The sequence below is a fragment of the Primulina huaijiensis genome, chromosome 2 (assembly GCF_012295235.1).
Source record: "Primulina huaijiensis isolate GDHJ02 chromosome 2, ASM1229523v2, whole genome shotgun sequence".
Classification (NCBI taxonomy): domain Eukaryota; kingdom Viridiplantae; phylum Streptophyta; class Magnoliopsida; order Lamiales; family Gesneriaceae; genus Primulina; species Primulina huaijiensis.
In genome coordinates this window covers 21,200,861-21,227,601 of record NC_133307.1, presented here as the reverse complement: position 1 = coordinate 21,227,601, position 26,741 = coordinate 21,200,861, and the positions used below count along the sequence as shown (strand labels likewise).

The following is a 26,741-nucleotide window of genomic DNA, read 5'->3' as shown; positions in this document are numbered from 1 at the left end:
GTAACAACTTCATCAAATCATGCCGAGATTATTGCACTACATGAAGAAAGCAGTGAATGTGTGTTGTTAAAATCAATGACCCAACATATCCAAATCTCATGCGGATCATCATTCGACGAGAAGCCTGTGATACTATATGAAGATAATGCTGCATGTGTTGCTCAAATGAAAGAAGGATACATAAAAAGCGACAGAACTAAACATATTCCTCCTAAGTTCTTCGCATTCACCAAAGAGCCTGAGAAAAATAAATGTATTGATGTTCGTCACATTCAATCAAGTGAAAACTCATTAGATCTCTTCACAAAGGCACTTCCTACGACAATATTCAGAAAGCACATATATAATATTGGGATGCGCAATCTACGAAATTTGTGAAGAATTGTTCGTATCAACATGAGGGGGAGTTTACGTGACTGCACTCTTTTTCCCTTATTATGGTTTTTATCCCAATGGATTTTTCCTAGTAAGGTTTTTAATGAGGCAGTACAAAAACACGTAATGAAGACATCATCATATCATGATCATCATCACAAGGGGGAGTGTTGAAAATTAATATTTAAAATGTGTATGTTGAATATTTGAATGTTGAATAATTGAATGTTGAAAATAAGAGTTGTAAATATTGAAAATTAGTGTGTGATGATGTAGGTAATGATGATTTTATTTTTGGATTATTTGTAAATATTTTCTATAAATAGATCTCTCATTTGTGAAGAAAATCACAATTGAGTAGAGAGAAAAATATTATAAAGTGTGTTGTTTGGTAAATTTTGAGAGTTTGAGATTTTTATTTTTTTACCATAAATGTTTACTTTTTCACAACAGTTTCAACCTTTTTCACTTGAGACAATAAGTCTGTAGTCGAGTTAACTCATCCTGGAATGATACCCTCTTCGAAGTTATCCTCATGCATTCTTTTCTAGAGTTATTTCTCTTTCAATTATTATTATTTTTTTATAGAGGAAATGTGCACCATTTATTGACTAATCAAAGTGTCAGTCGATACAAGTTTAACAGGCAAATCCGAAAAATCCCCATGCACCCAAATAAAAGGTGAAGGGGAAGAAACCGAAAATTAAACATGAGCCACTCTGAGTTGAAGATGGCAAAATGAAGAAACCGTAGGACTCAAGATAATCTTTTTAAGCTCAGCCGCAATGATTCCTCGTCTCGTTTGGTGACCGTTTGCATCGCAAAAAGAGAATCTATCATAAGTAATAACTATAACATCTTGATATTCTTCTCAAGTAAAATCTTTAGACTTTCGTGTATCATCGTTAATTCACCATGTATTACCGAAATGGGTGACTTTGTTTATTGTCCAAAAGCATAATCAGTTTTCCTTTGTGATTTCAAAGAGCACCCCCGACAGCATAAGAATTCACATGTGGAATGTATGAAGCATCCACGTCCATACTCAACATCCCAAGAGGGGTGATTGCCATTTCGTCGCCGACTTCTCCCTTTAAGAATATGATTCCCGAATCTCAAGTCTCTGCACGAACTAGAATTCGTCAAGTAACCGCAAGCACCAGCCAATATCAGTCTCATATTTTCACCCCTTGCGATTATGAAGAATTATGTTCCTTTCCTTCCAAATCACCCACGCGCATGTGGCCATCTTCTCAAAGTCGCATCTCCTTAGTTCATGATGTGATGTAATCGATTTTCTCGTGTCCAAAACGCAGAAGAAGTTTTAAATTTTTTTAATTTGACATTCAAATATTATATTATACACTCGTATGATTTAAACAAAACAAACATTCATAAAATGTTGATTTGAAAATATACCTTTAGTGAATAAATCATTTGGCACTAGTTATTCCGATATTAACGGATATAGCTCTTGTTGTATTTCCCTACGAACATTCTTCAAAATCTCCTTTTTTCAATCCTCCTATCAAGTCTACGACTGGATCAATTGTTCATCTTCCAAATTGCACTAGAAAATTTAGAAGAGATTAGAGATCAAAAATCAAGAGGCGGCTCAAACCCTTAAAATTCTTAGGAGTGGCCGAAATTTTTAGCTTGAAGAGAGGAGAGGATTTTCAAATTCTTAGAGTGTGGAGGCTAGGGTTATGTGGCCTCTCTACTATAATATCAATCCAAGACCTAATTTTCATAATTGTAGATTTAGGTTTCTTAATTAATATTAATGAGCTTGATCAATTAATTAGACTAGTCCAACTAGTTTAATTAATTAAAGTCCATTAAAATTTTAATTATTTAGTATGTTGTTCTTGTATTCCTACAAGCTCATCATGCATACCCGATTTTCATTAAATCTTTTATAAACTCAGCATTTGAGTTTAATAATTTAAATTCTCAAATTTTATAAATTCAACATCTTAAATTTATTCTCTTCAAATTTCGATTATCATAAATTTAACTTATTTAATTTACTATATCATAATTTCATATAAATTCAACTCCTGAATGTATTCTCTCACCTGGAACAAATGATCCAGTGCTTATGTGACCCTCAATGGTTCAGAGACACAGCTAGCTGTGGGTTCAAAATTTTTTGTGATTCATGACATTTTTCCTTTATTCGGATTTACCCTAATTTACCTCATTCCATGCACCAACATTTTATCATGAGAATGTCAAAAATCATTTTCTGATTAAACCCATAGAATCATGATAAGAGCGTCTAGTAGCATCACTTCATGATTCACTAGGTATCACTGATAGTGCCTGTAAGAACCAATCGGTTGTGATTAATGTACAGTATAGTCTCTTCATCTCATATATCCCGATCGAATAATTAACCATTGATTCATTGATGGTTGCATATTAAATTCGATACCTATGTGATACAATTATGAAATATCATAGTGTCATCGCATGGACAACTAGATAACTCTTTCCTTAATGTACATTTCACGATCTGGCCAAAAATTTCATGCACTATTATTTTGTTAGATCACATAAGATATTCACACTCGTAGATGAGCGATAAATTTCCTACTACAATGTACTGGATCCTACACACTTTGTAATTGCACACAACCTCGCCACCTCGTGACCCTTGTGGAGTCGGTAAACGAGCCAAAGCATAATCATAGCATATAGAGCCTCAGTGTTGTCCCGGGTTATAAGAACTAATGATGTACAATCACAACGACGAACTTTTCCTCTCGATGAATGATAACCACTTGGAAAGTTCGAGGGAGGGTTGTTCGGTACAATCATCGTATGATTACACATTGCATGATTGGATATCTCTATGTCCCTACCATGAAACACATTACACAACATTACAGATGTTATTCTCAAACTCAAGCAACATGTATCCTTGTTTTTAGGCGGCTGAATAGACTAGGAACAAATTTAGAATATATAGTGTTTACAAATGAGTTTCAAGATCGAATTACGATTCATTTGTATTAAAATATAATAAAGAATTTTATCTATGCTAATTGCATTGGTATACAAATAAAGTAAAATGAAACCATGAAATGTAAATTATATTAAAATAAATACTGTTATTTACAACTGAGTCGATAAATTCTTTAGTCAACCGTTGACTTACAGGGTATCTACACGTGCATCAACTAGCAGCATACATCACTTGATTCTTGGTTCTGAATTCAGTCAGAAAGGTAAAAGAATTCAGTTTCCTTCCAACTGGCCACCTTGCTGGTTGAGCATAAGAATAGAGCATGGCTCGATGTTTTCCTTCCATTATTGCACAAGAGGAAGCGGCCCTACACCGGAACGTGGTGATTCAATATTTTCCAGCTTGTAGCAATGGAATCATGGAACACCTTCCACCAAAATATTTTGAATTTTTTGTGGTAGCGTAAAGACCATAGAAACTTCCACCAAGCTTTCATAGTTACGTCCGATTGATTACCCGGATGGGTGTACATATTTATCCCCAACCGGTATCTCTCTCGGACAAAAAAAATTCCTTTAGGATCATGTCACCATTACCGCGTATCCTCTTTATATGTTGCCAACAGTGGGATATTTACAATCTTTGTTTTTACGAATTATGGGAATTTGTTGTTAATCAAGTTCTCATCCCATCCTCCATGTGATATGAGTGACTGCACCATCGGATTACCATTCACATTAGGGATGTGATGACCCCCAGGCAACCTTTAAAGCTTGGAACCCATTTTTCCTTGTACGTCTGTTCTCATATGTCGTTACCAACTCGCCACATCAGTCCTTCCTCCAATAAATCCCTACTCCAAACCAGAGATCGCCAAATATCGAACGGGTCGTGACCCAGTCCAGCCTCCATTATGTCAATGTGTTTAAAATATCTTGATTTGAGCACTCGAGATATTATAGAATCCGAGTTATTTATAATGTACCAGTTTGCTTTGCAAGCAAAGCTTTGTTGAAAACTTCCAACTTTCGAAACCTCATACCTTCCATACATTTAGGCTTGCTAAGCGTATCCCAGTTTTTCCAAAGCGTTTTTTTTTCTTTCGTTTTCAACTCCCCACCAGAAGTTAGTACACGTCTTCTCAATTCCATCGCATCTCGCTTTAGGAATTCGGAAACAAGCCATGGCATAGGTTGGTATCACTTAAAGTACGGAATTTATAAGAACTTCCTTCCCACACACCTTTTACTGCGCAAAGAAAAGGTCGGAAGTCTCAGATATACCTCATGTCCCTAAACCTCTGGAATGCTAGCCCAAATCAAGACATTCTTCAAATCTAGAAGGAAAAAAAAAAAAAGAAAAATACTTTAATTCAATATATTTTAAATGTAGCATATAATAATTAGAAACAAGGTATAATATTTTCGGCATCTACGAAAAATTCCACATAAATCATATGTTCAAGTTGATACACCTCTGGGAATACCGCTTCGGCCCAAAAAAATTATGAACTCATCGATGACCGCTCTGAAGAAGATGATGAACAAAGAGTCAGCCCCTTATCCTCGTACCAAAAACATCGATGTTTCCAAACATAATCCAAATAAATTAAATTTTTGCTTCTGTATGTTCTGTTGAGTTCTTTTTTGTCCCATATGTTATATTATTTTATCAAGTCCATAAAATAATTTAATTGTTGTCAGCGTATTTTATTAAGATAGATATAAAATAAAGGGGAAGTTGGTGAAAAATCCCCAACCAAAACATTTATTTGGGTTCACTCCCTACCCACAAAATTATGGTACTATGTCATACAAATTGTGGTACACTTCATGTGGAAATGTGGTACACTTCATGTGAAAATGTGGTACTAAAAAAGTACCCAGGGACTGAACACAAAAAAAAACGGCGGCTGGGGAGTTAAGTCCAATTTCCCGTAAAATAAATCAAAGAATAATATTTGGATTAAGATGGTAAACCTCTTGACATCTGATTTACCATATCCCAGATAAATATCACCAAGATTTGCCGAATCTCGACTCTTTTATTACGGTTAGAGAACATATATAAATAGTTACTTATAGGGTATGGTTCCTAAATAAATACAATTATTCAGTCATTACACCATATCACAAATTGCGTAAATGTTTAAAAGATTCTTTTTTCCAGTATTTGTGGGATCTCGTCAGTTTTTTTTTTATCTCAAATTCAATATCAATGACCAGATATTAGAATTTGTTCTTGTTTATATTTACACATATCAATCTTTACAAATTATAGTTAAGCATAGATCAATCGAATTTAGTTCATTATTATGTTATATTCATAACAGTTGATATCCAGCTATTTTTGCCTCTACGACTACCTTGATATAATTGAAATTTTCGATCTATGCGAAAAAAATTCAAAAAATATATGGATAAAAATTTAATTTGTTACATGAATTTTGATATAATTTTCGAAATAAAAAATGAGTTGATCTTTTGTGAGACGGCCTAACGGATCTTTATTCGTGAGACATGTCATCTCTGCTCATATTTTGAATAAAAATTAATACACCTGGCATAAAAAATCATATTTTTTTATGGGTGACCCAAATAAAAGATTTCTCTCACAAAATTGACTCATGAGACCGTTTTCACAAGATTTTTTGTGATTAAAAATAAGCCTCAAATCAAGATCTTGAAATTTAATTCAAAATTGCACTATAAATCCAAGCTTTGAAATTAATGAATTCGTCGTCATACGGAACCCAACTCCGGAACTAGGGCTATTGGTTGTAAGCCCATGTCGGCGCAACCATAATCTGTCGTTTTCCGTAGTACGAAGTCGACATATTTGCTAAAAAAATCCCGCCTTCAGTACACAGACGTTCTTCTTTAATTTTTGACCATTTTTGTTCGAATTCGGGCCTTTGAGAAGCGGCCTTTTGCATTAGAAGATCGATTCAGTCAAACCCGACACATTGGAGAAGGAAATCAACCACAGTAGGTCGTCGTTTGGCCGGAATCGAAGGCCGCTCACAACATGTATGATTTTAAAAAGTGAAAATTCTGGATTCGAAGTCATTCGTGTGATGTTCAACCGTTCATGGGAAATTGTCGTTCATCGGCAATTTCACCGGAGGAGGTGGTGTGGATGGATTTAATGGGTTTAGGGTTTGGTCGATAATTAAAGTTTTCAAAATTGAGAGGTTTTAAAATTTGGGGTTTTGTTAGGTTAAGTATGTATGAGTGAGAGTAGTACTGAGATGTGTGACATCTAGAAAAGTTCACGTGCATCAAATTGATAACGTTGTGCCGCTTCATCTGGTTGTCTAGATGGATGTTAAAAAGTGACGTTAGATTTTAACGCACTACTACAAAAACGCAAAACGACAACGGATTTTATTCGTTGTCGTAGGCCATTTAAAACTGTTGTAACTGAGGGTATTGTTGAAAGTGCCTTCAACGACAACAGTTTTAAACCGTTGTCTTTTACTACCAACGACAACGGTTTTACAACGGTTTTAAAAGCACTTAAGTAGATGCACTCTGCGCTGTCATAAGTAAAAGCAAATAAAATTACGTTTTGACTAACAATTATAGTTTTTGACCTATGTCAAAGCGCTTAATCCTGATATGTTTTCTAATCTAAGGTCCTATTTTGTTTTGAATGAATTTGGAATCTTGAAATTTTAATATTTTGACCTGATATAAAATTCTTCAGATTTAATTTTGATATTCAAAGTTATTCATTTGAGAGTTTAGTTTATTTTAAATTTAAGAATTTTCAAATAAATTTTGATTTATAGGCATGTTTAGATGGTTGTTTATAGAAATAAAGAAAATTATAAAAATTGATTTTAGAAAAATTGTCCTTCCAAATTATGAATATTGACATGTTTATGATTTATTTTGCATATGATATTTTATGCCAAAACTATGTGTAATTATTGATTGGAAATTATGTAATTTTAATATTATGATTATATTTATTATTTAATCATATGAAAATAAAATATAAAAAAAATTCGTATTAAGATTCCATCTTGTTCATATTAATTATTTTTAATAGTTTATATGAACAAAGTAAGTTAAAATGTGAATAATAAAGTTTTGAGATACAATAATTGTTTTTATTGATGGAGCAATCGAAAAGTGGCTCTTGAGCTGTTGTATGATTTAAAATATTTGAGGTGTACTGTTACCACCAGCTATAAATTTTGGCAAAATAACAATTGCTCGGTTCTACAATCGGTATAAGAGCAAAGGTCACATATTCGATTCTAATTGATTGGAAGGAGATTTTTGAGGTGAAATAATTGTCCATACAGGTAGAACAATCGAAACGTGAAGCTTGAGCTGCTGTATGATTTAAAATATTTGAGTTGCAATGTTACCACTAGCTACAACTTTTGATAAAGTGGAAAGCACTCAGTCTCACGTAAAGTTTCCAAATAAATAACAATTTTGGCTTATAAAGATTCACATTATACATAATTACATTGGATAATAATTACGAGGTGAGATTTGAAAAGCGTGATATGAAAGAGTTCTTCATATATCGATTTAAATTGTCTTAACATGTCACTGATCTTCTTGAGTAACATTGCTCTGTATAAGCAAAATTTGTTCAGTAAACCTTTATATTTTGAAATAATTAATTTGTAGCCACAACACCGTTGATTATGCAAAATTTGAAGTGGATTTAAGATCACATGAATGAAATTTATTATGGTAAATGATATTGAGGGCATTAATATTTATGCATAAGCAATTTAACGTTTCAGTGATTCGTAAAATTTAAATTTATTAAAGAATAATCACAAAATCTTTAATTGAATTAAAATTTTACATTAATATTTAAATTACACTTAGTTGTAACTAGACTTGTCGAACGGGGCGGCTCTGGCCTGTGAGGCATGCCTTTAAATAGATTAAGCTTTTCCTAACCGAAAACCATTCAATTTGGTTCTAATGACAACCAATATTTGAAACAAACATTTCACTTGATTCTAAAATAAATAAATCAAGTGATTCAAACTTCACTTGTACCAGCCAGACTACCATTTCATTCCAAATGCACCAAATAGAGAAAATATTAACGCGACTTTGATGAGAAGATCCAAATCGTGTACTTTACAAACAAAATCGTAGGCCTTACAGTTACATGCTTGCATTGGATTTTTAACTAAGAATACTGATTGAATCTCCCTTGGCCCAACTTAGGTTGTTTTTTGTCATTGTCCATGACTCTCGGGTAGATCCGTATCACAAAATACGACCCATGAGACCGTCTCACACAAATTTTTGTTTTTTGTTTTTTATTATAGTTGAGAGAGTTTTTAAAGTACCTATTTTCCAACACAAAAAGAAAAGAAAAGAAAAGAAGACATGGTTTACCTTAAATTTATAGGCCAAGGACTAGAAAAGCCCATTTTCTTTATTCCGTGTGAACTAATTATTATTGATTAAAAAAATGTAAAAGGATAAAGCTTCAAAGTAATTTGAACACACCACTTACGTGTAGATAAATCTATCTATCTTATAAATTAGTCTATTATTTCAGATTTTTATCTCAAACAGGACTAACTAGTCAATCAAATCAAAGTAATAAATAGAGCACATTTTGAAACTTATACCCTACTTTTAGATCCATGGACAAATAGATGTTTGACTTTCTAAAGCCGATTTAATTTCAACCAAAATAAAAAAGATCTTTTCCCTATGTTTACATTATAAGGCGATTAATTCCTGAATTCAAACTATGAGTTATCTAATATTTGTGTAATTTTACATATAAAATATTAATAATAAGTATAATTTCTACAATACAAGAAAATCCATTTAATAATCTTATATGTTTTTTTCCCAATAAACATCACCTTTAATTTTGATCTAAAATCTTCTCCCGCATGTGACAAACATTGGAACTTTGCAAATTCCAATGTTAAACAGTTGCAATACAATTCTCTCACGGATTTGTATATGTGAAATTGGTTAGCTCAATTCATATTTACAAAGAAAAATAATATTTTTTTATAAATCGAGTCAGTTGGACATTCGTCTCACAAAAATGACCGGTGAGACGATCTCACGTAAATTTTTAGGATATATTAAAATATGGCTAGTGATTTGTTTAACATATAAATTGAAGTTATACTTGTTGTTTCAGACTTTCGGGTTTTGAAATTTTTTTGACAAGAATTTTTGAGTTTTTTAAAACAATTGTCAGGCATGACGTGATTAATACCATGATGTTAATTGTTATCTACTATAATAATAATAATAATAATAATAATATTTTTGAAATTAAATATATATCACTATCTATCATCCTATTCTACTTTTTGAACAAAACAATTTTAGCAGATATTGGAGAAAACGACGAAAGAAACACATAATGTATCGTGTTTGTGAGAATAATTTATTACTAATAAATCGTGACGTACATGTGTTCTTTAAAAAAATAAATAATGAATTTTTTTAAAAAAATTAATAATACAAATTAAATTATAAAATTTTGAAACATATATATATATATATATGATCTCACTATACAAACATGATTATCGATTATTTCATTTGATTTTAAACAAGATATTTTTCCCAAATCTTTTTTAAAAAAATGACTCGTCGTGTTAATTCCATTTTATTTTCGAAGATTCTGCCTCAATTATCCACATGTTCTTGAATATAATATGAAAAGGCATTATTTGTCAGTTACTGAGCCCGCATAAGTATTATTCAGGAACGTGCATTTGGTCAATGGTTGATATTTACGTAGAAGCAATCTCCACCTCAATCTTTAATATTTTCGAAACCCAAATGAATTAACATATTCAAGCCGTATAATTTTAGTTGACAAGGCATTGTCAATTATCGTGACGGTTTGTTTGTTTGTTTTTATTAATTTTTGTGTCCATCTTTGAATATACGGAAAATTAGTCTTCAATCTCCAGCCGTCGTTTTTTTTATGTTCAGTCCCTGTGTATTTTTTTAGTACCACATTTCCACATGAAGTGTACCACAATTTGTATGACATAGTACCACAATTTTGTGGGTAGAGAGTTAACCCAAAGAAATGTTTTGATTGATAATTTTTCACCAACTTCCCCAATAATATAACGAGCTAAAAGAATTTTTTTTATCATACAAAATTAAACTTATGTGAGACGGTTTTATGTATCAATTTTGTGAGACATATATTCTATTTGAGTAACTTATTAAAAAGTGTTACTTTTTACTGTAAATATGAGTAAAATTGATTCGTCTTACGAATAAAGATATGTCTCGACACAAAACAAACTAATGAGGTTTTTTTTTTTTTTTTGAGGGGGACCATGAGACATTAGGTTTTTAAAATGAAAGAAATTTGGATAAAATAACAGATATCCACTATGTGACATCATATGCACCATTTAATCGACTTATATAAAAAATATTTCCCATATTTAATTTCTGTCCCAACCCCCAACTCCTATACGAAGCTGGATATATAAAAAAAATTAGTTAAAATTATTCTGTGCAAACGAGAATGCTTGTATTGCCTCAATAAATGAGATCCCATACAGCTACGAATTATGTGCTACGAATTTTGTGCTGCCAATTGCAATGAATCCTTATTCTACTAAAATAGTATTTGCAACTACTAATTGGAAAATGATTATTCACTTTTTACTTTAAAAAATGTAATTCTCCTTATACAAAAAATTGTGTGAAACGGTCTTACTGGTCGTATTTTGTGAGACATGTCTCTTATTTGGGTCATCCATGAAAAAATATTACTTTTTATGTTAAGAGTATTACTTTTTATTGTGAATATCGGTAGAATTGACTCGTTTCACAGAAAAAGATTCGTGAGATCGTCTTACAGAGACCTACTCTTTTTCTTGTTTCTTTAGTCTAAATCTTGCTTTTGTTTATGCTCAATTTAATTTAAATATGGAATCTGATCTTATGTTGATTCTAATTCTGATTCTTATTTTTTAAAAAATTGATTATGATATTTTGATAAATAAATGATTTTTTTTTTTACATTCTTATCTCTATATTTTTGTTTAATTACATTTCCAATACACCATTTACGGTACTGCACAATGAATTCTTATTCAAAAAATTTCTTGATCCATTCCGACCCCACAGAAGGGCTTTTCCTCTATAGATAGTAGTAATAATAAAATGATCGTGTTATATATACGATGACATTTTAAGTTACAAAATAAATTTGAAATGACTAAACTTTCTTATATGCATTTTAAAAATTAAAATAGTTTTTCAAATAAAACGCGATGATAATTTTGTCATTTCAAATGTATTTTGTAACTCAATTTGTAAATGTCATATATCATTTTCCATAATAAAATAGCCAAATTGAGTGAATTCTCATTCCAGAACGGCAGAACTCATTCTATATATCAAATAGCTTAGCTTCCATTCTACTGAACATTTTACCAATATCTCCAAATATCAAAAGAGAAAAGACAATAAAGAAATGAAGATTCAATGCGATGAATGTGGAAAGGAAGCATATGTTTTCTGCACTGCGGATGAGGCAGCCCTTTGCCAAAACTGCGATATTCGAATCCATAACGCCAACAAAATCGCTCGCAAACATCCCCGTTTCTCCCTTCAACACCCTCTATGCGAAGAATCCCCGAGCTGCGACGTTTGCCAGGTGACAAAACATCCCATCATTAGTAAATTCTTTACGAAATAAAGGTGAAACTTACAATTTTTTTCGACGAATTTTCCAAAGAATCATATGTTATATACCCCATGTATTATCACACAGGAAAGAAGGGCGTTACTGTTTTGCCAAGAAGACAGGGCTTTACTTTGTAAAGAGTGTGATGTTCCAGTACACACAGCCAATGAACACACCAGCAAGCACAACAGGTTTCTTCTCACCGGAGTCAAGATTTCCCCGGCCACCAATTCCGAGCATCAAGTTCCCACACACCCCACCAAATTTAGATCAGAAACAGAAATCAAGAATTCCGTGACCACGGACATGAGTTTCCAGTCGAATTCGGTTTCGAATAATTCGGAACAAAGGTCGATTTTTTACGGGAGTCAGCTGGTTGGCCATCAGGGTTCATCTTCAACCAGCAGCATATCAGAGTATTTAATGGAGAGTTTACCTGGTTGGCATGTTGAGGATTTGCTGGATCCTTCACCATTTCGGTTACTGTAAAGGTTTGCGGAATGCTACATTTAAATTAAATTTACTACAATATCAATACTGATATGCCGGTCTAGAATAAATATGAGTCCTATGATTTTTAGTGATATTTTGGAGCTTTTTCCCTCAAAAGTGTGGTGCCATAAAATCATATTGCAGGAAAAGAATCGAAAACTTCATTGGTAATTAAATGTATTCCACCGTCTTTTTCGGCGGACAAATGAATAAATTATAAATTTTTTGGTGAAATCAAGAATCTCCTTTCATTCTTTCCCTTTTGTTATTCCCTAAATTTCCTATGAGTTCAAATGGGTTAAATCAAATTTATCTGTATAATATTTTAGTGATCCCTATATATTTGATAAAATTAATTGATTGCCTTAATGTCACCAGCTAAAAGAGCAGGTTCTTGTGTCTCCTGAATATGTAAAAAGCACAGTTTTAAGAATTTAATAAGAGATGCGAAATATGTGCAACTTCAGACTAAAATATTCATTTCTCTCTATATTTATCATCAATGTAGGCCTCGGGAATAAACCACACGCGGGTATTGGCTCATTGGTGTACTCAGTGGTGATCACGATGCTGTTTTGCGGTTTTTTTAAAAAAAATTCAAACCGAATTGTCATATGAGGTCGGTTAATATTTTGAAAAAATAATTGTTGTTTTACATGAAAAATTAGCCTTACGGTTTTGAGCGGTTTCAAGCAGTTGCGATCGATTTGCGGTTTTTTTAATGAAAAATATTAGAACATATATTTTAATTTATTTGAAAACAACAACAATATATTATTGTCTTCAAATATAAAATATAGTTCAAAGCATATGAAGATAAAAATAGATAAAACAATAATTAAGATTCGAAACTAAGTTAATAATTTAACAACACAACACACTCACAACAAAAATGACATTTACACTATTTTATTTTTTTTTTTCAAATTTCAAACAAAATATTGTAGCAAAAGAAATAAATACTCTAATAAAAGACTAATATGGAGAATAATTAAGAAGAAGATGAGTTTTATTTGTAAGAATAATAATTTTGAAGAGAGTCGAGATATAATGAATGATGACTTCTTTATTTGAATATGTTATTTACAAATTATTATAATTCTATGCCAAATATTATGGAAAGCGGTTCAGGCGGTGCGGTTTGGTGCGGTTCTTGGCAAAAAAAATAAACGAACCGCGTATGCGGTGTGGTTTATGATTAATATTTGTAATCGCGATTTTTATAAAATATTATGAAAAACGGTGCGGTGTAATTCGGTTCGGGCGGTTAATAAAAAATTTCGATCACCCCTAGGTGTACTGAATGATCAATTATATATGGATAATACAGTGTTAAACCATTCTAATAGTACATAAAATTTGAATCAAACATTGAATGAAACAATGATATATGATTTAATGTCTTATCATTGGTATAAAACAATGAAAATCTAATAGTGTAACGCCCCGAAAAAATGTAAAGGTCCACGCAAACCACATACATGCAATTATTAAATTCTCTTGTATTTTAATTAAATATTTTAATTACATCAATTAATTATGTGGTGCATATTGACATGTTTAAAATATATTTTTCTACATTATTGCATTAAAATGTATTTTTAAAAGGTTATTCGAGTTGCGATCGAAGAACGGAGAGCGAAGGCTGAAAAATAGAAAATGTTTTTATTAAATAATTGTTTTTAATTATTTAAATTAAGGGTGATGCTTTTTCACATTTTTGGAAAATAAGGGGTTTTTGATGTGATTTTATATGCCGGGACGTAAATTTTATCGGTGTTGGTTTTTCAACGAAAATACGAACTTTTTGGCAACTCGGCTAATAAATTCACAAACTTATTTTAACAAAACCATTTTAATATTTTAATTAAATCCTAATCTAGTACTAATGTACCTAAATTGTTAGCTTAACCGGCCTAAGCCTTATTTAGAGAATTAATTAGTATTTAAATAAGTTAATCACCCCAAACCTTTCACACAATCACACGCCAACTTTCTGAATTTTTCTCTCTCAAATCACTCGAAGTACACGGCACACAACATACACAATAAATTGAAGAAAAATCGAGAAAAGCTCAAGGAAAAGTTCAATCCAAGGTTCTTGCCCCGTTCTTCGCGATCGTCAACGAGAATTCGTGCGTTAAAAATGCAAAGGCACGCCTTAATCTCTTTTTTCTCATCTTTCACACCATATTATGTGTCTGATACATGATTGCATGAAAAACATGATGCAACTTTTATATTTTCGTTTTTATGGCTATACATGCACAAAACTAGTGTTTTCATCTTTTAAAACTCCTCATAATAATGCACAAAGCGGCTGCCATGGTATGATTACTTGAAGGGATGTTTTTACACATGTTTAAGGGTCCCTAAGTGTATGTTTAAACGCTGAAAAAATAGGGATGGAATAAAAACGAAAATAGACTCCTTAAGGGAAAGGACTCTTCGACTAGGATTCTTTGAGGGTCACGACTGCTAGCTACGGTTAGGGAGGGTCCACTAAACTTAAGTGGGCTGCATAGGAGGGATGGGTAGAGGATGGACATGGTGGTTAAGGGCTGGAGGCGAAGCTAGCCTAGGTTCGAATCATATTAGGACTAGGACTCTTGTGCAGAAAAATTCAGTAGCTTTTTAGGCATGTTCAAGGGACTTAATGGGCTGGAATTTGGTTGTATATGGGTTAGTTAGGTGTTATTAAGCTTCAGTCCAAGTTTGGTAAGTTTTGGTTAAGTTTCGAGTCCATACGAGTCAAAACCAGGGTGTACGTCTAAGTTTAAAAACAAATCGATGAATTTAACGAAAAGCCTAGTTTTAAGCTTTATAAAATTATGAGAAATTAGGTTTAAGCTTAAATAATTATTAAAAGTCTAATTTTTAATTTGAGAATTTTATATTAAGGTTTGGTTTAATTCGGGATTAAAACGCAGTAATACGTCTTATTTAAAGATTAATTTAAAAATCATCGATTTAAGCCAAATAAAAATATGAAAAAAATTCATGTAGGCTTAAATAATTATTCATGTTAGAGTCAATGGAATTAAGAAAAAGTCAAAAACGTGAAATTTTACGTCTGTGGGTAAAATAGTCTTTTCACACCTAAAAATTAGTAAACGTCATGGCAGTGTCCTGAATACTGTCTTATATGATAATATGATTATTTTAAATGTTTTTGAATGTTTTCATGATTTAATATGCCAAAACGTTTATTTTAAATGTGTATATTTTAAATGTTTACTTTAAAGGTTTATGATGTTAAAATGTTTATTTTAAAACATTTATGGCTTGTTAAGGATTTTTATATGTTAAAATGTTTATTTTAAAATGTTTATGGATTTTGGGTATGTTAAAATGTTTATTTTAAAATGTTTATGGATTTTTATATGTAAAAATGTTGGTTTTAAATGTTTATGAATTTTTATATGTTAAATTATGATGTTTAAATGATTATGGATTTTTATGATTTAATATGGAAATTAAAAGACATGTTGCATGCTTGGTTTCGAAAAATCAAAATGATACGTATATGCATGATTTTTATTAAGTGATGATAACACGTTGAAGGACGTGAAGAGATTGTGACTAATACGATGATATGTTGGAGATATTGTGAGTGTTATGGTCTCAGTGGGAGCCCGTCGATCGTATTTTCTTGGATACAGATATGTATATGTAAATGATGATATACTTTGGGATAACGTGAGGGGAAAAGGCCCCAGAGGAAGCTCATTTTCGGGAGAAGGCCCCATAGGGAGCCCATGCGTGGGAAAATACCTCAGAGGGAGCCTGTCTATGGGAGAAGACCCCCGAAGGAGCCCCAACGATCGTATATCCATATTATGAGAATAGGCCAAGGCCCAGTTGACCGGTGAGAGTGTTGCTGGTGTCCCCACCGCCCAGTACTGTAGTTACATGTAGATGGATCTATCGCCCAACACGTATATGAACACGAAAGTCACAATCAACGATCTGAATTCAACAAAACACGTATATGAACATGAATATATATATGTTGATGATGATATGAATATGTTTATGATAATATGAAAAGGTTTATGATTCTACATGTTATGAAAAATTTTATGTTTAAAGTTTATGCATCATTATGAAAATATTTTTATTTAAAGTTTATGCATTTTCATGAAAATGATATTTTAAGTATAAGTATTTTTCACTGTTGTATGTGATTTGTATACGTATTATGTTGTTATCAAGATTATGGTGTGTTGAGTCTTTAGACTCACTAGGTGTGTTTGATGCAGGTGATTATGATAATATGTTAATGGAGGTCTTGATGGTTGACTTTGCTGGACTGAAGGTGCACATAACCCGAGGACCGACACTAGTTTTCCGCACTAGTTATGATTTATGATTTTAAGTGATGCTAAAGATATTTTTACGACAATTTAATTAAGAGTGGTTTTTTAGAGGTTATAATATGTGCTATACTTTTCAAATAATGTTTTTAAGTTTGGTAAACGTTTGACGATTTAAACTATTTTTCTTTGGATTTTTAAATGTTAGTTGGATGTTTATTTTTAAAATGGTGACAAGATATTTAAAGTATTTATATATATGTATATTTTTAATTATGGAGATTAAGGATGAAAAAAAAATTTTAGTACGATTTAAGAAAACGAATAGCAGACGTTTCAAATAGCATGAAGAGTTTCTGCAACGTCCCATATTTCCTCACTCACACGTACCCTAAGAAACTTCCCATGAGATCACCCATCCCAGAATTGTCCCAAGTCAAGCACGCTTAACTTTGGAATTCTTATGTGATGAGCTCCTGAAAAAAAGATGCAATTTCTTGATATGAGTAGTACATATCAAATCTTTTAAGCCCTCCTCAACTGCACAGTCTCATACCTAAATAGTTATAGAATCCTCCTCTTTCCGGTGTAAGATCGGTTCATTCATGTTCCATTCGCCTAGAAGCCTGCCAATAGCCGCTCTTTGTCTGTGCAATATCATGACACCGACGATCATCACCTGCCCTCTTTGGCCCCGGGACTCACATTTTCCTTATCAAAGTTTAAATGATGACATGTTTGAATTTTTTTTTTATAAAATGAGAAACTGTGAAAAATTATCTTGATATTGTATTTTTTTTTTTATTGATATCGTTTCCTTAAATATGGATGAGGATTATGTAAGAAATATATATTGTAGTATTGTATTTAGATTATTGATACTTAACTAAGACAAACTTTAAGATATGAAATACCAATAAATATTACGGAAAATTTTTAAAAATTATTTTGATCGAACAAAATTTTTAAAAAATAATCCTCTCAATGCAAGTGTATCTGAGTATTTTAAAATACACTTGAGAGGGTTAGTTCTTTTAAAAATATGTTTAACCAATGTAATTTTTCTAACTATCCCACAAATATCGAACCATGTAAAAAATAGATGACAAATATACGCAAGGCTGGAAATTGATTTTGAGAGTGTTTGATCGAGCTTATAAGCCCTCTCTTAAACAACTTAGGATGTTTTAGAGCTTATAACCTTTGAAATTTTATTTGATATATTTTTTTTTAAAAAATACTCAGCTTATAAACTATAAAATAATCAGTTTGACAATTTATAAGTCATTTAAAAAAAATTGGATACTCTAATTTTTTTAAGATATTATTTTAATGTGTTTTAAAGACCAAGTTGTCCTTATATATTTTACAACATTTCAAACATACTTTCGCCTACATAATATATAAATTGATTAATAACTAATAATAATTATTAATATTATCTTTATTATTCTTTTTAATATAATCTATTATAATTAGCATAATTATGATTACTATTAATATTTTTTTAACAATAATAATTATTAATTAACATAAATACTGTGTTGTTGTTATTATTATTATTATATTGTAGTTGTATAAGTATTATTGTAATTAATAATAACTAATTGTAATTAACAGCAATAATTATTATAATTACTATAATACTTAACATAAAAATTAATAATATTATTATATTAATAAAAATATAAAACTATATATTATATGTACATGTTAAAAATAACTGTGTGTTTATTAATTTTATAATGTCATATTATTTTGATAATTATAATAATTAAAAAATCTTATAATATGAAATAGATCAAATACTTTAAACTTCTTTATATTATTTTATTCAAAAAATTTAACAGTTTATTTTAAAATAAGATCATACAACTTATAAATTCATAAAACAACTTATAAGACATGTGAACTTATAAGTTATTTTAAATAAGTTTAATCAAACATTATCTTTGTGATTAATCTAGATATTGGACGATGTAATAATATACAACAATAGAGAGCAGTAAGTCGAGGCAATGATGAATCATTTGTCCGCAACACGAAAATTGCCCGTATAAAAATGCTTTACATTGACGGCAATCGTCTCTAAAATACAACGACTTTGAATCAAGATAACGCAGCACGACGACTCTTGATAACAGCGAACGAAATATGAAGAACTTTCAAGCCTTGTAAACAAGAAGAGAATGCAACAAAGATGCGAGAGAGAAAAAAAGTGTGATCAATACAGATGGATGGATTATTTGTAGTAGTCCACCAGTTGCGTAGAAGGAGCGTAACTTTCTGTGAAAGGCCAATGGACACACTGGATCAAACGCACTGTTCTGGAAGGATGCACTGTTTTGGACACAGACAGACGCGTTCTTTGGTACAAACCGAATGTTTATGTGATAGGCTACAGGACACAATGTTTCGGAACGGGTGCAATATTTATTTCGAAAATAAATAAAAAATCTTTTTTCAAATAAATTGTCTAAAAAGATTAATATGGTGACCAGACCAGACCAGACCGAACCGGGCCGAGCCGGTCGGCCGTGCTCGCGTATGTTTCATCGAGACTCAGTCTATCAGTGTCTCCCCCTTCTAAAAACTTCTGGTACTCTTTTGGGCCCAAACCCTTAGCTCAAACATGGAGCTAATAAGGAAAACTCTTCATAACACATTTTCCAATATGAGACAGCTCCACTTCCTTTCATTCACTATTCATCATTTATCCAACAATCTTAAGTGCAAAACTCGTTAAAAGGACCCATAAACCTCATGCATATCAACAAATTTTTTGCGCATCTGAAAACCCCATTATATATAAATTTCCAAGGCTTACAACACCAATAATCTAATTAATCAATTTACCAAGCTGAACATTTCCAACAAGTGAAAAACCCTTTAGGCCATCATTATATACAAATTATGATTAATTCGTATATTAATTGTGTAATTAGCAGTTTGAGTACAACCTATAAATTACAAAAAAAAAATTGATAAAATCTTACCAATAATCTCCACATGAGCAATGTCCATTCTTGAAATGGTGAAACCTGCTAGCATCCCGGACAGTGATTTCTCGGTTTTTGATGATAGATATGTACTTTATAACATGATGACAGTCGTTGCGCACCCGTATATTCTTCATTTTTGTGGATGAAATGCCTGTACGATAGTGTTACCTGAAGTTTAGATACAATGAAACGGTAAATAGACATAGAATGTGTTTGGATGCAGAGTGACTTGACGCGGAAGCGTGTTCTGATGGAATTTGGGTAATGTTTTTTAAAAATATATAATAAAACGATTTCTTGTTTTTTGCTATTCTATTTACATATTAAATTGTTTTTGTTTAAATAAAAATTTAACATTTGCGGTTTTCTTTTAATAAAGTATTTTAAAAGGTCAGATGTTTTAGAACTGACTGGTATTATTGTTCTAACACACACCCTAACGTATGCAATGAATGGGCGTGACATGTCAGCCCATTAAAGGCTCGGCAACTAGTCCAACTGGCCTAAACAGCTAAGATTAAAAAAAAAAAAAATCAATGCCAATATTGATTTCAAATTCACATTGGACTATCTTAATGACATAATTAAAACTTCTTGTAAGAAGATGATAGTTGTAAAATTATGAGTTGTAAAATAAGTGTTTGTTGGAGGTAAGAGTTTGCAAAATTACATTTGCCATCAACTTGTATTTTTTAGTTAAAGGAATGCCACACTTGTTACTCTAACGAGATCAAGGCGGCCGCCTAGGCGTTAAGTGGAGGCCGACCGTACAGAAAAAGTGCTAGTCGGTCAGCCTAGGTGGCCTTAGGGTAGTAGAGTCCGGCTGTAGGCATGATGAAGAAATGTTACAGAACTCCGGCTATAGGCATGAGACTCGAGGCATGATGAAGGAAGAAATTATATTGATGGAAGATATAGGGTTAGAACGTAATAATATACAAGCATATGTGGGCCAGTTAATGGGCTACAAATGAGCTTAATCCCCAACTAAAACAAATGAAGATTCAAAAGAATGGACAATTTATTCCATGGAATACCAATTAGTTCGAACACATGTTTGTCCACTCAAGTGAAGAAAACACAGAAATCATGAATTCGCCTACCACAAGCCTAGGCGGCCTAGGAGGTGGTCTGATGCCCGATTGGCACCTAGAAAATTTTAGAACCTTGGACAAAAGTATGAAACAGGAGGGAGGAAAATTTTGAAATCATGCATTCATATTTATAAAACAAAAGGAGAAAGGTTCTCAAGCTATGTTTGCTTAAAGCTCTAACCACGGGAGCAATAATACAATTATAAAAGCAAACTGGAAATGGGTAGTGTATAGAACAAAAGAAGCTGACGCAAATGCGTTTGCTTATCAAGGATACAAGAATACAAAAAGTTGTACTTGAATATTCGACTCTCCACCATAATAAGTTCAGAAAACTTCCGCTATCTTACTTGCAAGAACACGCTCTCGTCTCTCAATGTATCCAAATGGAAACCAACCTGCTTTTCCTTTGCATTCCCCTTCGGCCCAGCCATTACTTGATACCTTGAATAGAAAAAAGAATCACTTAATGTTTCATCTGCTATATTTCGTAAGAACTTGTCAAATTAAAAAATTCATCCTTGAGAAAATGCAGAAAACAAGCGTGAAAACTTCAAAGTTAAATAAAGAGTCTCAAGGGAAGGACAAACAGAGAAAGCTGCGGGACCAATAGCAAAGTATTGAATAATGGTCCAAAAAATGCTTCCATGTTTAAGCAACAGGAGACGACTATTATTTGTATTCTTTAATTGCACTTATAAATTGATGTGATTTATGCCCCCCAACCACAAACTTGGACATACTTCAAACAAAGGATTGAGCATGTTTACAATTTTTTATGATTAACCGGAAGGCATCCAGCTAGTTCGATTTATTTTTTTGTGTAAATCATTGTTTCTTGCTGTATCTAAATGAAGAAAGACAACATTCATTGTGGATTGGAAAACGATCATCCAGCTTCTTAAATTTTAGATTCTCTCTTCTAATATATATATATATATATAACCATAACAAAACATTCAACAACTAAAACAAAGCTTGAAGGTAATTAATCAGCCTTTAATATGACCCACGACTTTCCAAGGAGCTTAAGGTAGCTATAATTTATTTTCTGGTCACAAAACCATGTCCTCCACATGGACCTCAGCCTAAAATAACTATCATAACTTCAGTATCAACCATCAGACCATCACCTACAGATATTTATTAATGCATGCCTTGTACTGTTGTCATGTATTTGCATGTATGTAACATGGTACGTTTTTTGTGCAGAAAAATTTCAGTATCCTTGCTTAACATGATGGCAATCGATTATAACTCAATCAAGGATAAGCAAACCTTCCGCACGACGATATAATCTCCAACTGACAAATTAAGCTCCACATCAGATTCAGCTTGATAAGAGTACATAACCTGTTGTAGAAGCATTGGAAAATGGACATGATTTATCAACTACCATCAAGTCTCCTGTCATTATAGTTTCATACCTTGCACATCAACTTAAAAAGAGACTTACTTCCCCAAGAAAGTATCCCATGCCATCACTTAATCCATTCTGTGCAGGCGAAGTAGTCGCACCATTTACTTCTTCATAAGATGGAGGAGCAGGCGTACTATCCATGCTTGGAGAAGGTGCACCTTCAATTCTTTGGCGCTCTGACATCATCTAAAAAAACCAGAAATACATAATGTTCCAGATTCTACTTAAAAATCACACAACAGGCAACCCTTTTCCTTCTCCATAAACAGATCAAACTGTTACACCTACCTCGCCTTCTAATTGATCGAGTATTTGAAGAACACGCTGATGGTAAGAACGTTCTGCTTCAACCTAGAATACAGAAGCAAAACAATTTAGGGCAACTGACAAGACTGGTAGTGAAACTTTTACTCAGTTAGTTGAGAAATCAGAAATCATTACCATGGCTATTAGTCTTTGAAGTGTCAATCTTTGTTGCTGAGATTCCACAGCAGCCATTGTTGCAGCTGCTTCTTTCCCCAACGTGGCCACATTAGACTTCAGGTCTTGCAGTTTAATTTCAGCTCCTTCAAGTTTCAAAAGCATATCAGGATGGGCAGTTCCTTCTCTGACTCTGGCTTGTTTTTTGGCAACATCAACAGCCTATCTAGGTTAAAAGAACATAGAACCTCTAGTGAGAGGCAGTTTAAATCAAATAAAATACAACTTCAATAAAAGGAGATAACTCACAGTTTACATAGTAAATGGATAAATATCACGAAAAACATTCATAATTGATGCTAGAAGCCAAAATATTGTTGACAACAGAAACAGAAAAGGTGGAAATAAATATGTATAACCTCCACACAGAACAGCATAATCACATTAAAGTACCTGAGCTTCTGCCTCTTGCCGCATTCTATCGTATCTCTGAGCAAGATGGCGAGCATCTTCCAGTGGAGCTCCCATTACCATAGCTCTTAATGGTTCAGCCACCTGATAGAAGAATCTAGCCTTTAAAATTTTAAAATATGGAGCAAACAATCTAAAAGGAATGCGATATAACACAATTATTAAACCAAAGTCCTAAAACCAACAGTAGATATAATATTCTGAATTTGTGATGTTACATGAACATATAACTATATCTATTGGATAGGATCCACCACTAAAACAATGCATCAATCCATTAACACCAATTTTAGTAGATAATAATTTACCAAAAAATCGTGCTTAGACATAAGGATAAATTTGACATAATCGTGCCGCACAAACTAAAGAAGCGACAAGGGCAGTTGAAAATTGGGGTAATTATTAAACAGGGTATGATGCCGTTTGCGGGAAGTAATGTGCAACTCTGCAAGCAACCCCTAAATATTATCTCCAAAACAAGATTATAGAAAATATTAACTGGAATATAAAAAGTAATGGCACAGAATTACAACAAAGCATTCCATTGGAGGTGAGAAAGTCATGATTATGACCTGTGTACCAAAGACTTTTAAGAGATTTCCGCGTTCTTTCTCCATTTGAGCACAAGCTCGTGCAAAATTTGATGCAGCTTTTGATAATAAGTCGCCACTGGTACAAGTGTTCTCAACTCCATACTTTCTGCTATCTTCCGACAATTTAGTTCCTAAACAAAACAGGAAAACTGAAGGAATCAACACCTCACGCCAACCAACTAATTTAAGTGATAGAATAGTTGGTTCCCCAAGACTCGTAAAACATTCTAGCCAAATGAGGTGCATGATTGTGACAAAAAGCATCTGACAGATAGGCATAATTAATATTCAATGTAAGAGTAGCATTCAGGTTATTTAGATGACCTATCTCAACTTGCTTAGACCCGGTAACAATATACCCTTCAACACCACGAACAATGTCTCTTTGAAAATGCTGAAAATGGAAGACAAGAAAAATTAAACAACATAGATTTTTACAAAGGCACAAGTATCTGCTCTATTTCAGAGAATTTACTTCAGAATTCAGAGACATTAGAGATTCCAAAAATAAGAATGAGCCTCTGTGATGCATGTGAGGACCCATGTGCACATACTTGAAGATACACGTTTACTAGATGATACTTGACAGATACAAAAACTGGAAAAAGACTTTAACTGAAGAAAAGTAACCTTGGCAGCACGAGTAGATATGTAAAGCCTTTCAAGCTTCTGGTGTTGCAGGAGCTCGGGATCATCAGTTGCAACATTGTCTGAACCTCCATAACCCCCTCCTCCAAATTGCTTAAGGACAGCCTGAAATAAACTCGTAAATGAGGCACACATAACAATCTCGCACTCTACCAGAAGAAAAAAAAAGCACACTTAGAAGCCAGTACGAGCTAATGAGTCAACATTCAAACCACAAACACCACACCTACAGTTGTCAAAACATGATTTTTTCCTAGGGAAATGAAATTAATGCCAACGAAACAAAACCTGAACCAAAGAGATTACACTTCGAGGTACGTACACTCGACTCCAAATTCTGGAACAAATAAAATAATCAAACTCACACACAAACCGCACAATTCGACACAACCGATAACTTGTGAAGATCCATGCAACCGAAAGTGATTTCGAATGCAAATCCGTATGTGATACACAGATAAGCTCGTATACATAATGATCTGTGAATAAGGAGAAAACAATATCACCTGTTGTTGCCTCGCGACCTGTTCTCGGAGCCTGGAGGCTTGTTTTCTGATGGCATCCATCAACTAGTCGATCAATAGCTCTTTGATTCGTATCTACATATGCGTGTGCTTGAACATAACAAATCTGTATTGGAATTTTCAATTCGAAAGAGAATGGAGGAGATTAGGGATGCGATTGAATGATGAATGGCAACTCGAACGGAACCTTTACTCTGTGGATGGAATGATTTGATCGGCGATTTTAAATTTTTTTTTTCTTTTTTTGAAAAGTTTTAAGTCCTTTTTAAAATATTTTATTTTCCATTCAAATGATGTTTTTTCTTTAATATCTCTGTCTAAAATCAGGGTTCTAAAAAACCCTCTTAACCTTCGTTTAAGCGCGTTTAAACTTGAAGTTTGGCGAAAACGCCCCACTTTGGAGAAAGCGAAAAAAAGCGGTCAAACTGTAGTTTGACCGAATTATGCATAATTAAGGTGTTTAATTAAGCGTGCTTAAGCACAATTAATCGCATCTATTTATTTTTAAATTTTTTATTTTGATGGTATGTCTTTTTATTTTAAAATAATAAATTATGTTTATAATTTAGATGTTTGTTTTTTAATTTTAATTATGATTAAGCGTGTCTGATAATGATTTGACAAATATTTAACATTTTTAAAGTGTTTTAGTTGCAAAAACAAGTAAAGATTGTAATTTTGATATTTTTATGATTTTATAAATATGAGAATTAATGTATCAGACTTAAATTTATCATATTTATGTATTATTTTATCTATTTATTGGTTTGAGATAATTACAATTACACTAAAGATAAAAAACGCTTTTTCACGCTTAAACCTGTGCTAATCTCGCTTAAGCTTGAAAAGCTTAGAGCTTGACATCCGCGCTTCGGAACGCTTCACGCTTTTTAGAACCTTGCCTAAAATGCATTATTTATTGGAGCAGTATCCGCTAACACAAATAACCGATGTTGCAGCTTGTTTTATCTTTGATAAAGCAGCGTTTGTCAAAGGACTAAGACATCTATACTATTTATATTATCTATATTATATTCTATTAAGATTGAGACAATTAGAGTAACTAATTTAGTGTTATGGTCTGTTTTAATAATTATATATATTAATAAAATGTTAAAATTTTAATGTAAGTTATATGTAGTTCAGCGGATTGAGTCATTGTTTCTTTGGGTTTAGGTTATAGGTTTAATTCTTACTGAGATCATTTTTTTATTTTTTTATTTTTCAATTTATTTTTTATTTTATATATCAAAACTACAGTGTAGTCCCTCACTATTTTTTATAATTATATTTTGATCTTCATTTAAATATAAATCAAATGAATTATAAAAAATATTATACAATGCACTAGTATTCAATAATGTGAGAAAGCTAGTATGATAAAGTTAGTAACTTCTTTTTATAGTGTTGAAATGATGTTGCAAATTTGATGCTGAAATATGTTTTTTTTATTCAATTTAATATTTAAAAAACATAATAATTAAAACATAAATAAAAAATACAATGTCATATAATTAATTAAAATATAATTATATTTTGATTTTTCAAAAAAGATGAGATTGAAACAACCAAATCATCTCAGACATTATTTTAAAATTTTATTTTAATTTTTTAAATAATCAGTTTATAAAATTTAAAAAAAAAAAGAAAAAGAAATTGGACTTCACCCCGTAGAAACTGTGCGAGACCCACCGTGATCACCACGTCACGAATGTTTAGAGAAAACT

General features: G+C 32.2%; 2 protein-coding genes across 3 annotated transcripts; one reads left to right on the top strand and one right to left on the bottom strand.

The window, feature by feature from the left end:
- The first annotated feature begins 11,744 nt into the window (after nt 1-11,744).
- On the top strand, nt 11,745-13,078 carry LOC140959821 (B-box zinc finger protein 20-like). Of its 2 annotated transcripts, XM_073417851.1 has the most exons (3): nt 11,745-12,004; nt 12,122-12,525; nt 13,035-13,078. In XM_073417851.1, the coding sequence occupies exons 1-2, from the start codon at nt 11,822-11,824 to the stop codon at nt 12,521-12,523; spliced, it is 585 nt and encodes a 194-aa protein (XP_073273952.1). In that variant the 5' UTR covers nt 11,745-11,821; the 3' UTR covers nt 12,524-12,525; nt 13,035-13,078. The 2 variants fall into 2 exon arrangements, with proteins under 2 accessions (XP_073273952.1, XP_073273946.1); XM_073417845.1 differs by lacking the exon at nt 13,035-13,078 and having other exon boundaries at nt 12,122-12,719.
- A 7,946-nt stretch (nt 13,079-21,024) lies between these two features.
- Nucleotides 21,025-25,264, bottom strand: LOC140969162 (SH3 domain-containing protein 2-like). The gene is made up of 10 exons (XM_073430435.1): nt 24,997-25,264; nt 24,473-24,595; nt 24,167-24,236; nt 23,822-23,973; nt 23,232-23,333; nt 22,800-23,000; nt 22,647-22,709; nt 22,395-22,544; nt 22,217-22,291; nt 21,025-21,382 (listed from the first exon to the last, which is right to left on the bottom strand). The coding sequence occupies exons 1-10, from the start codon at nt 25,054-25,056 to the stop codon at nt 21,266-21,268; spliced, it is 1,113 nt and encodes a 370-aa protein (XP_073286536.1). The 5' UTR covers nt 25,057-25,264; the 3' UTR covers nt 21,025-21,265.
- Between the last annotated feature and the right edge of the window lie 1,477 nt (nt 25,265-26,741).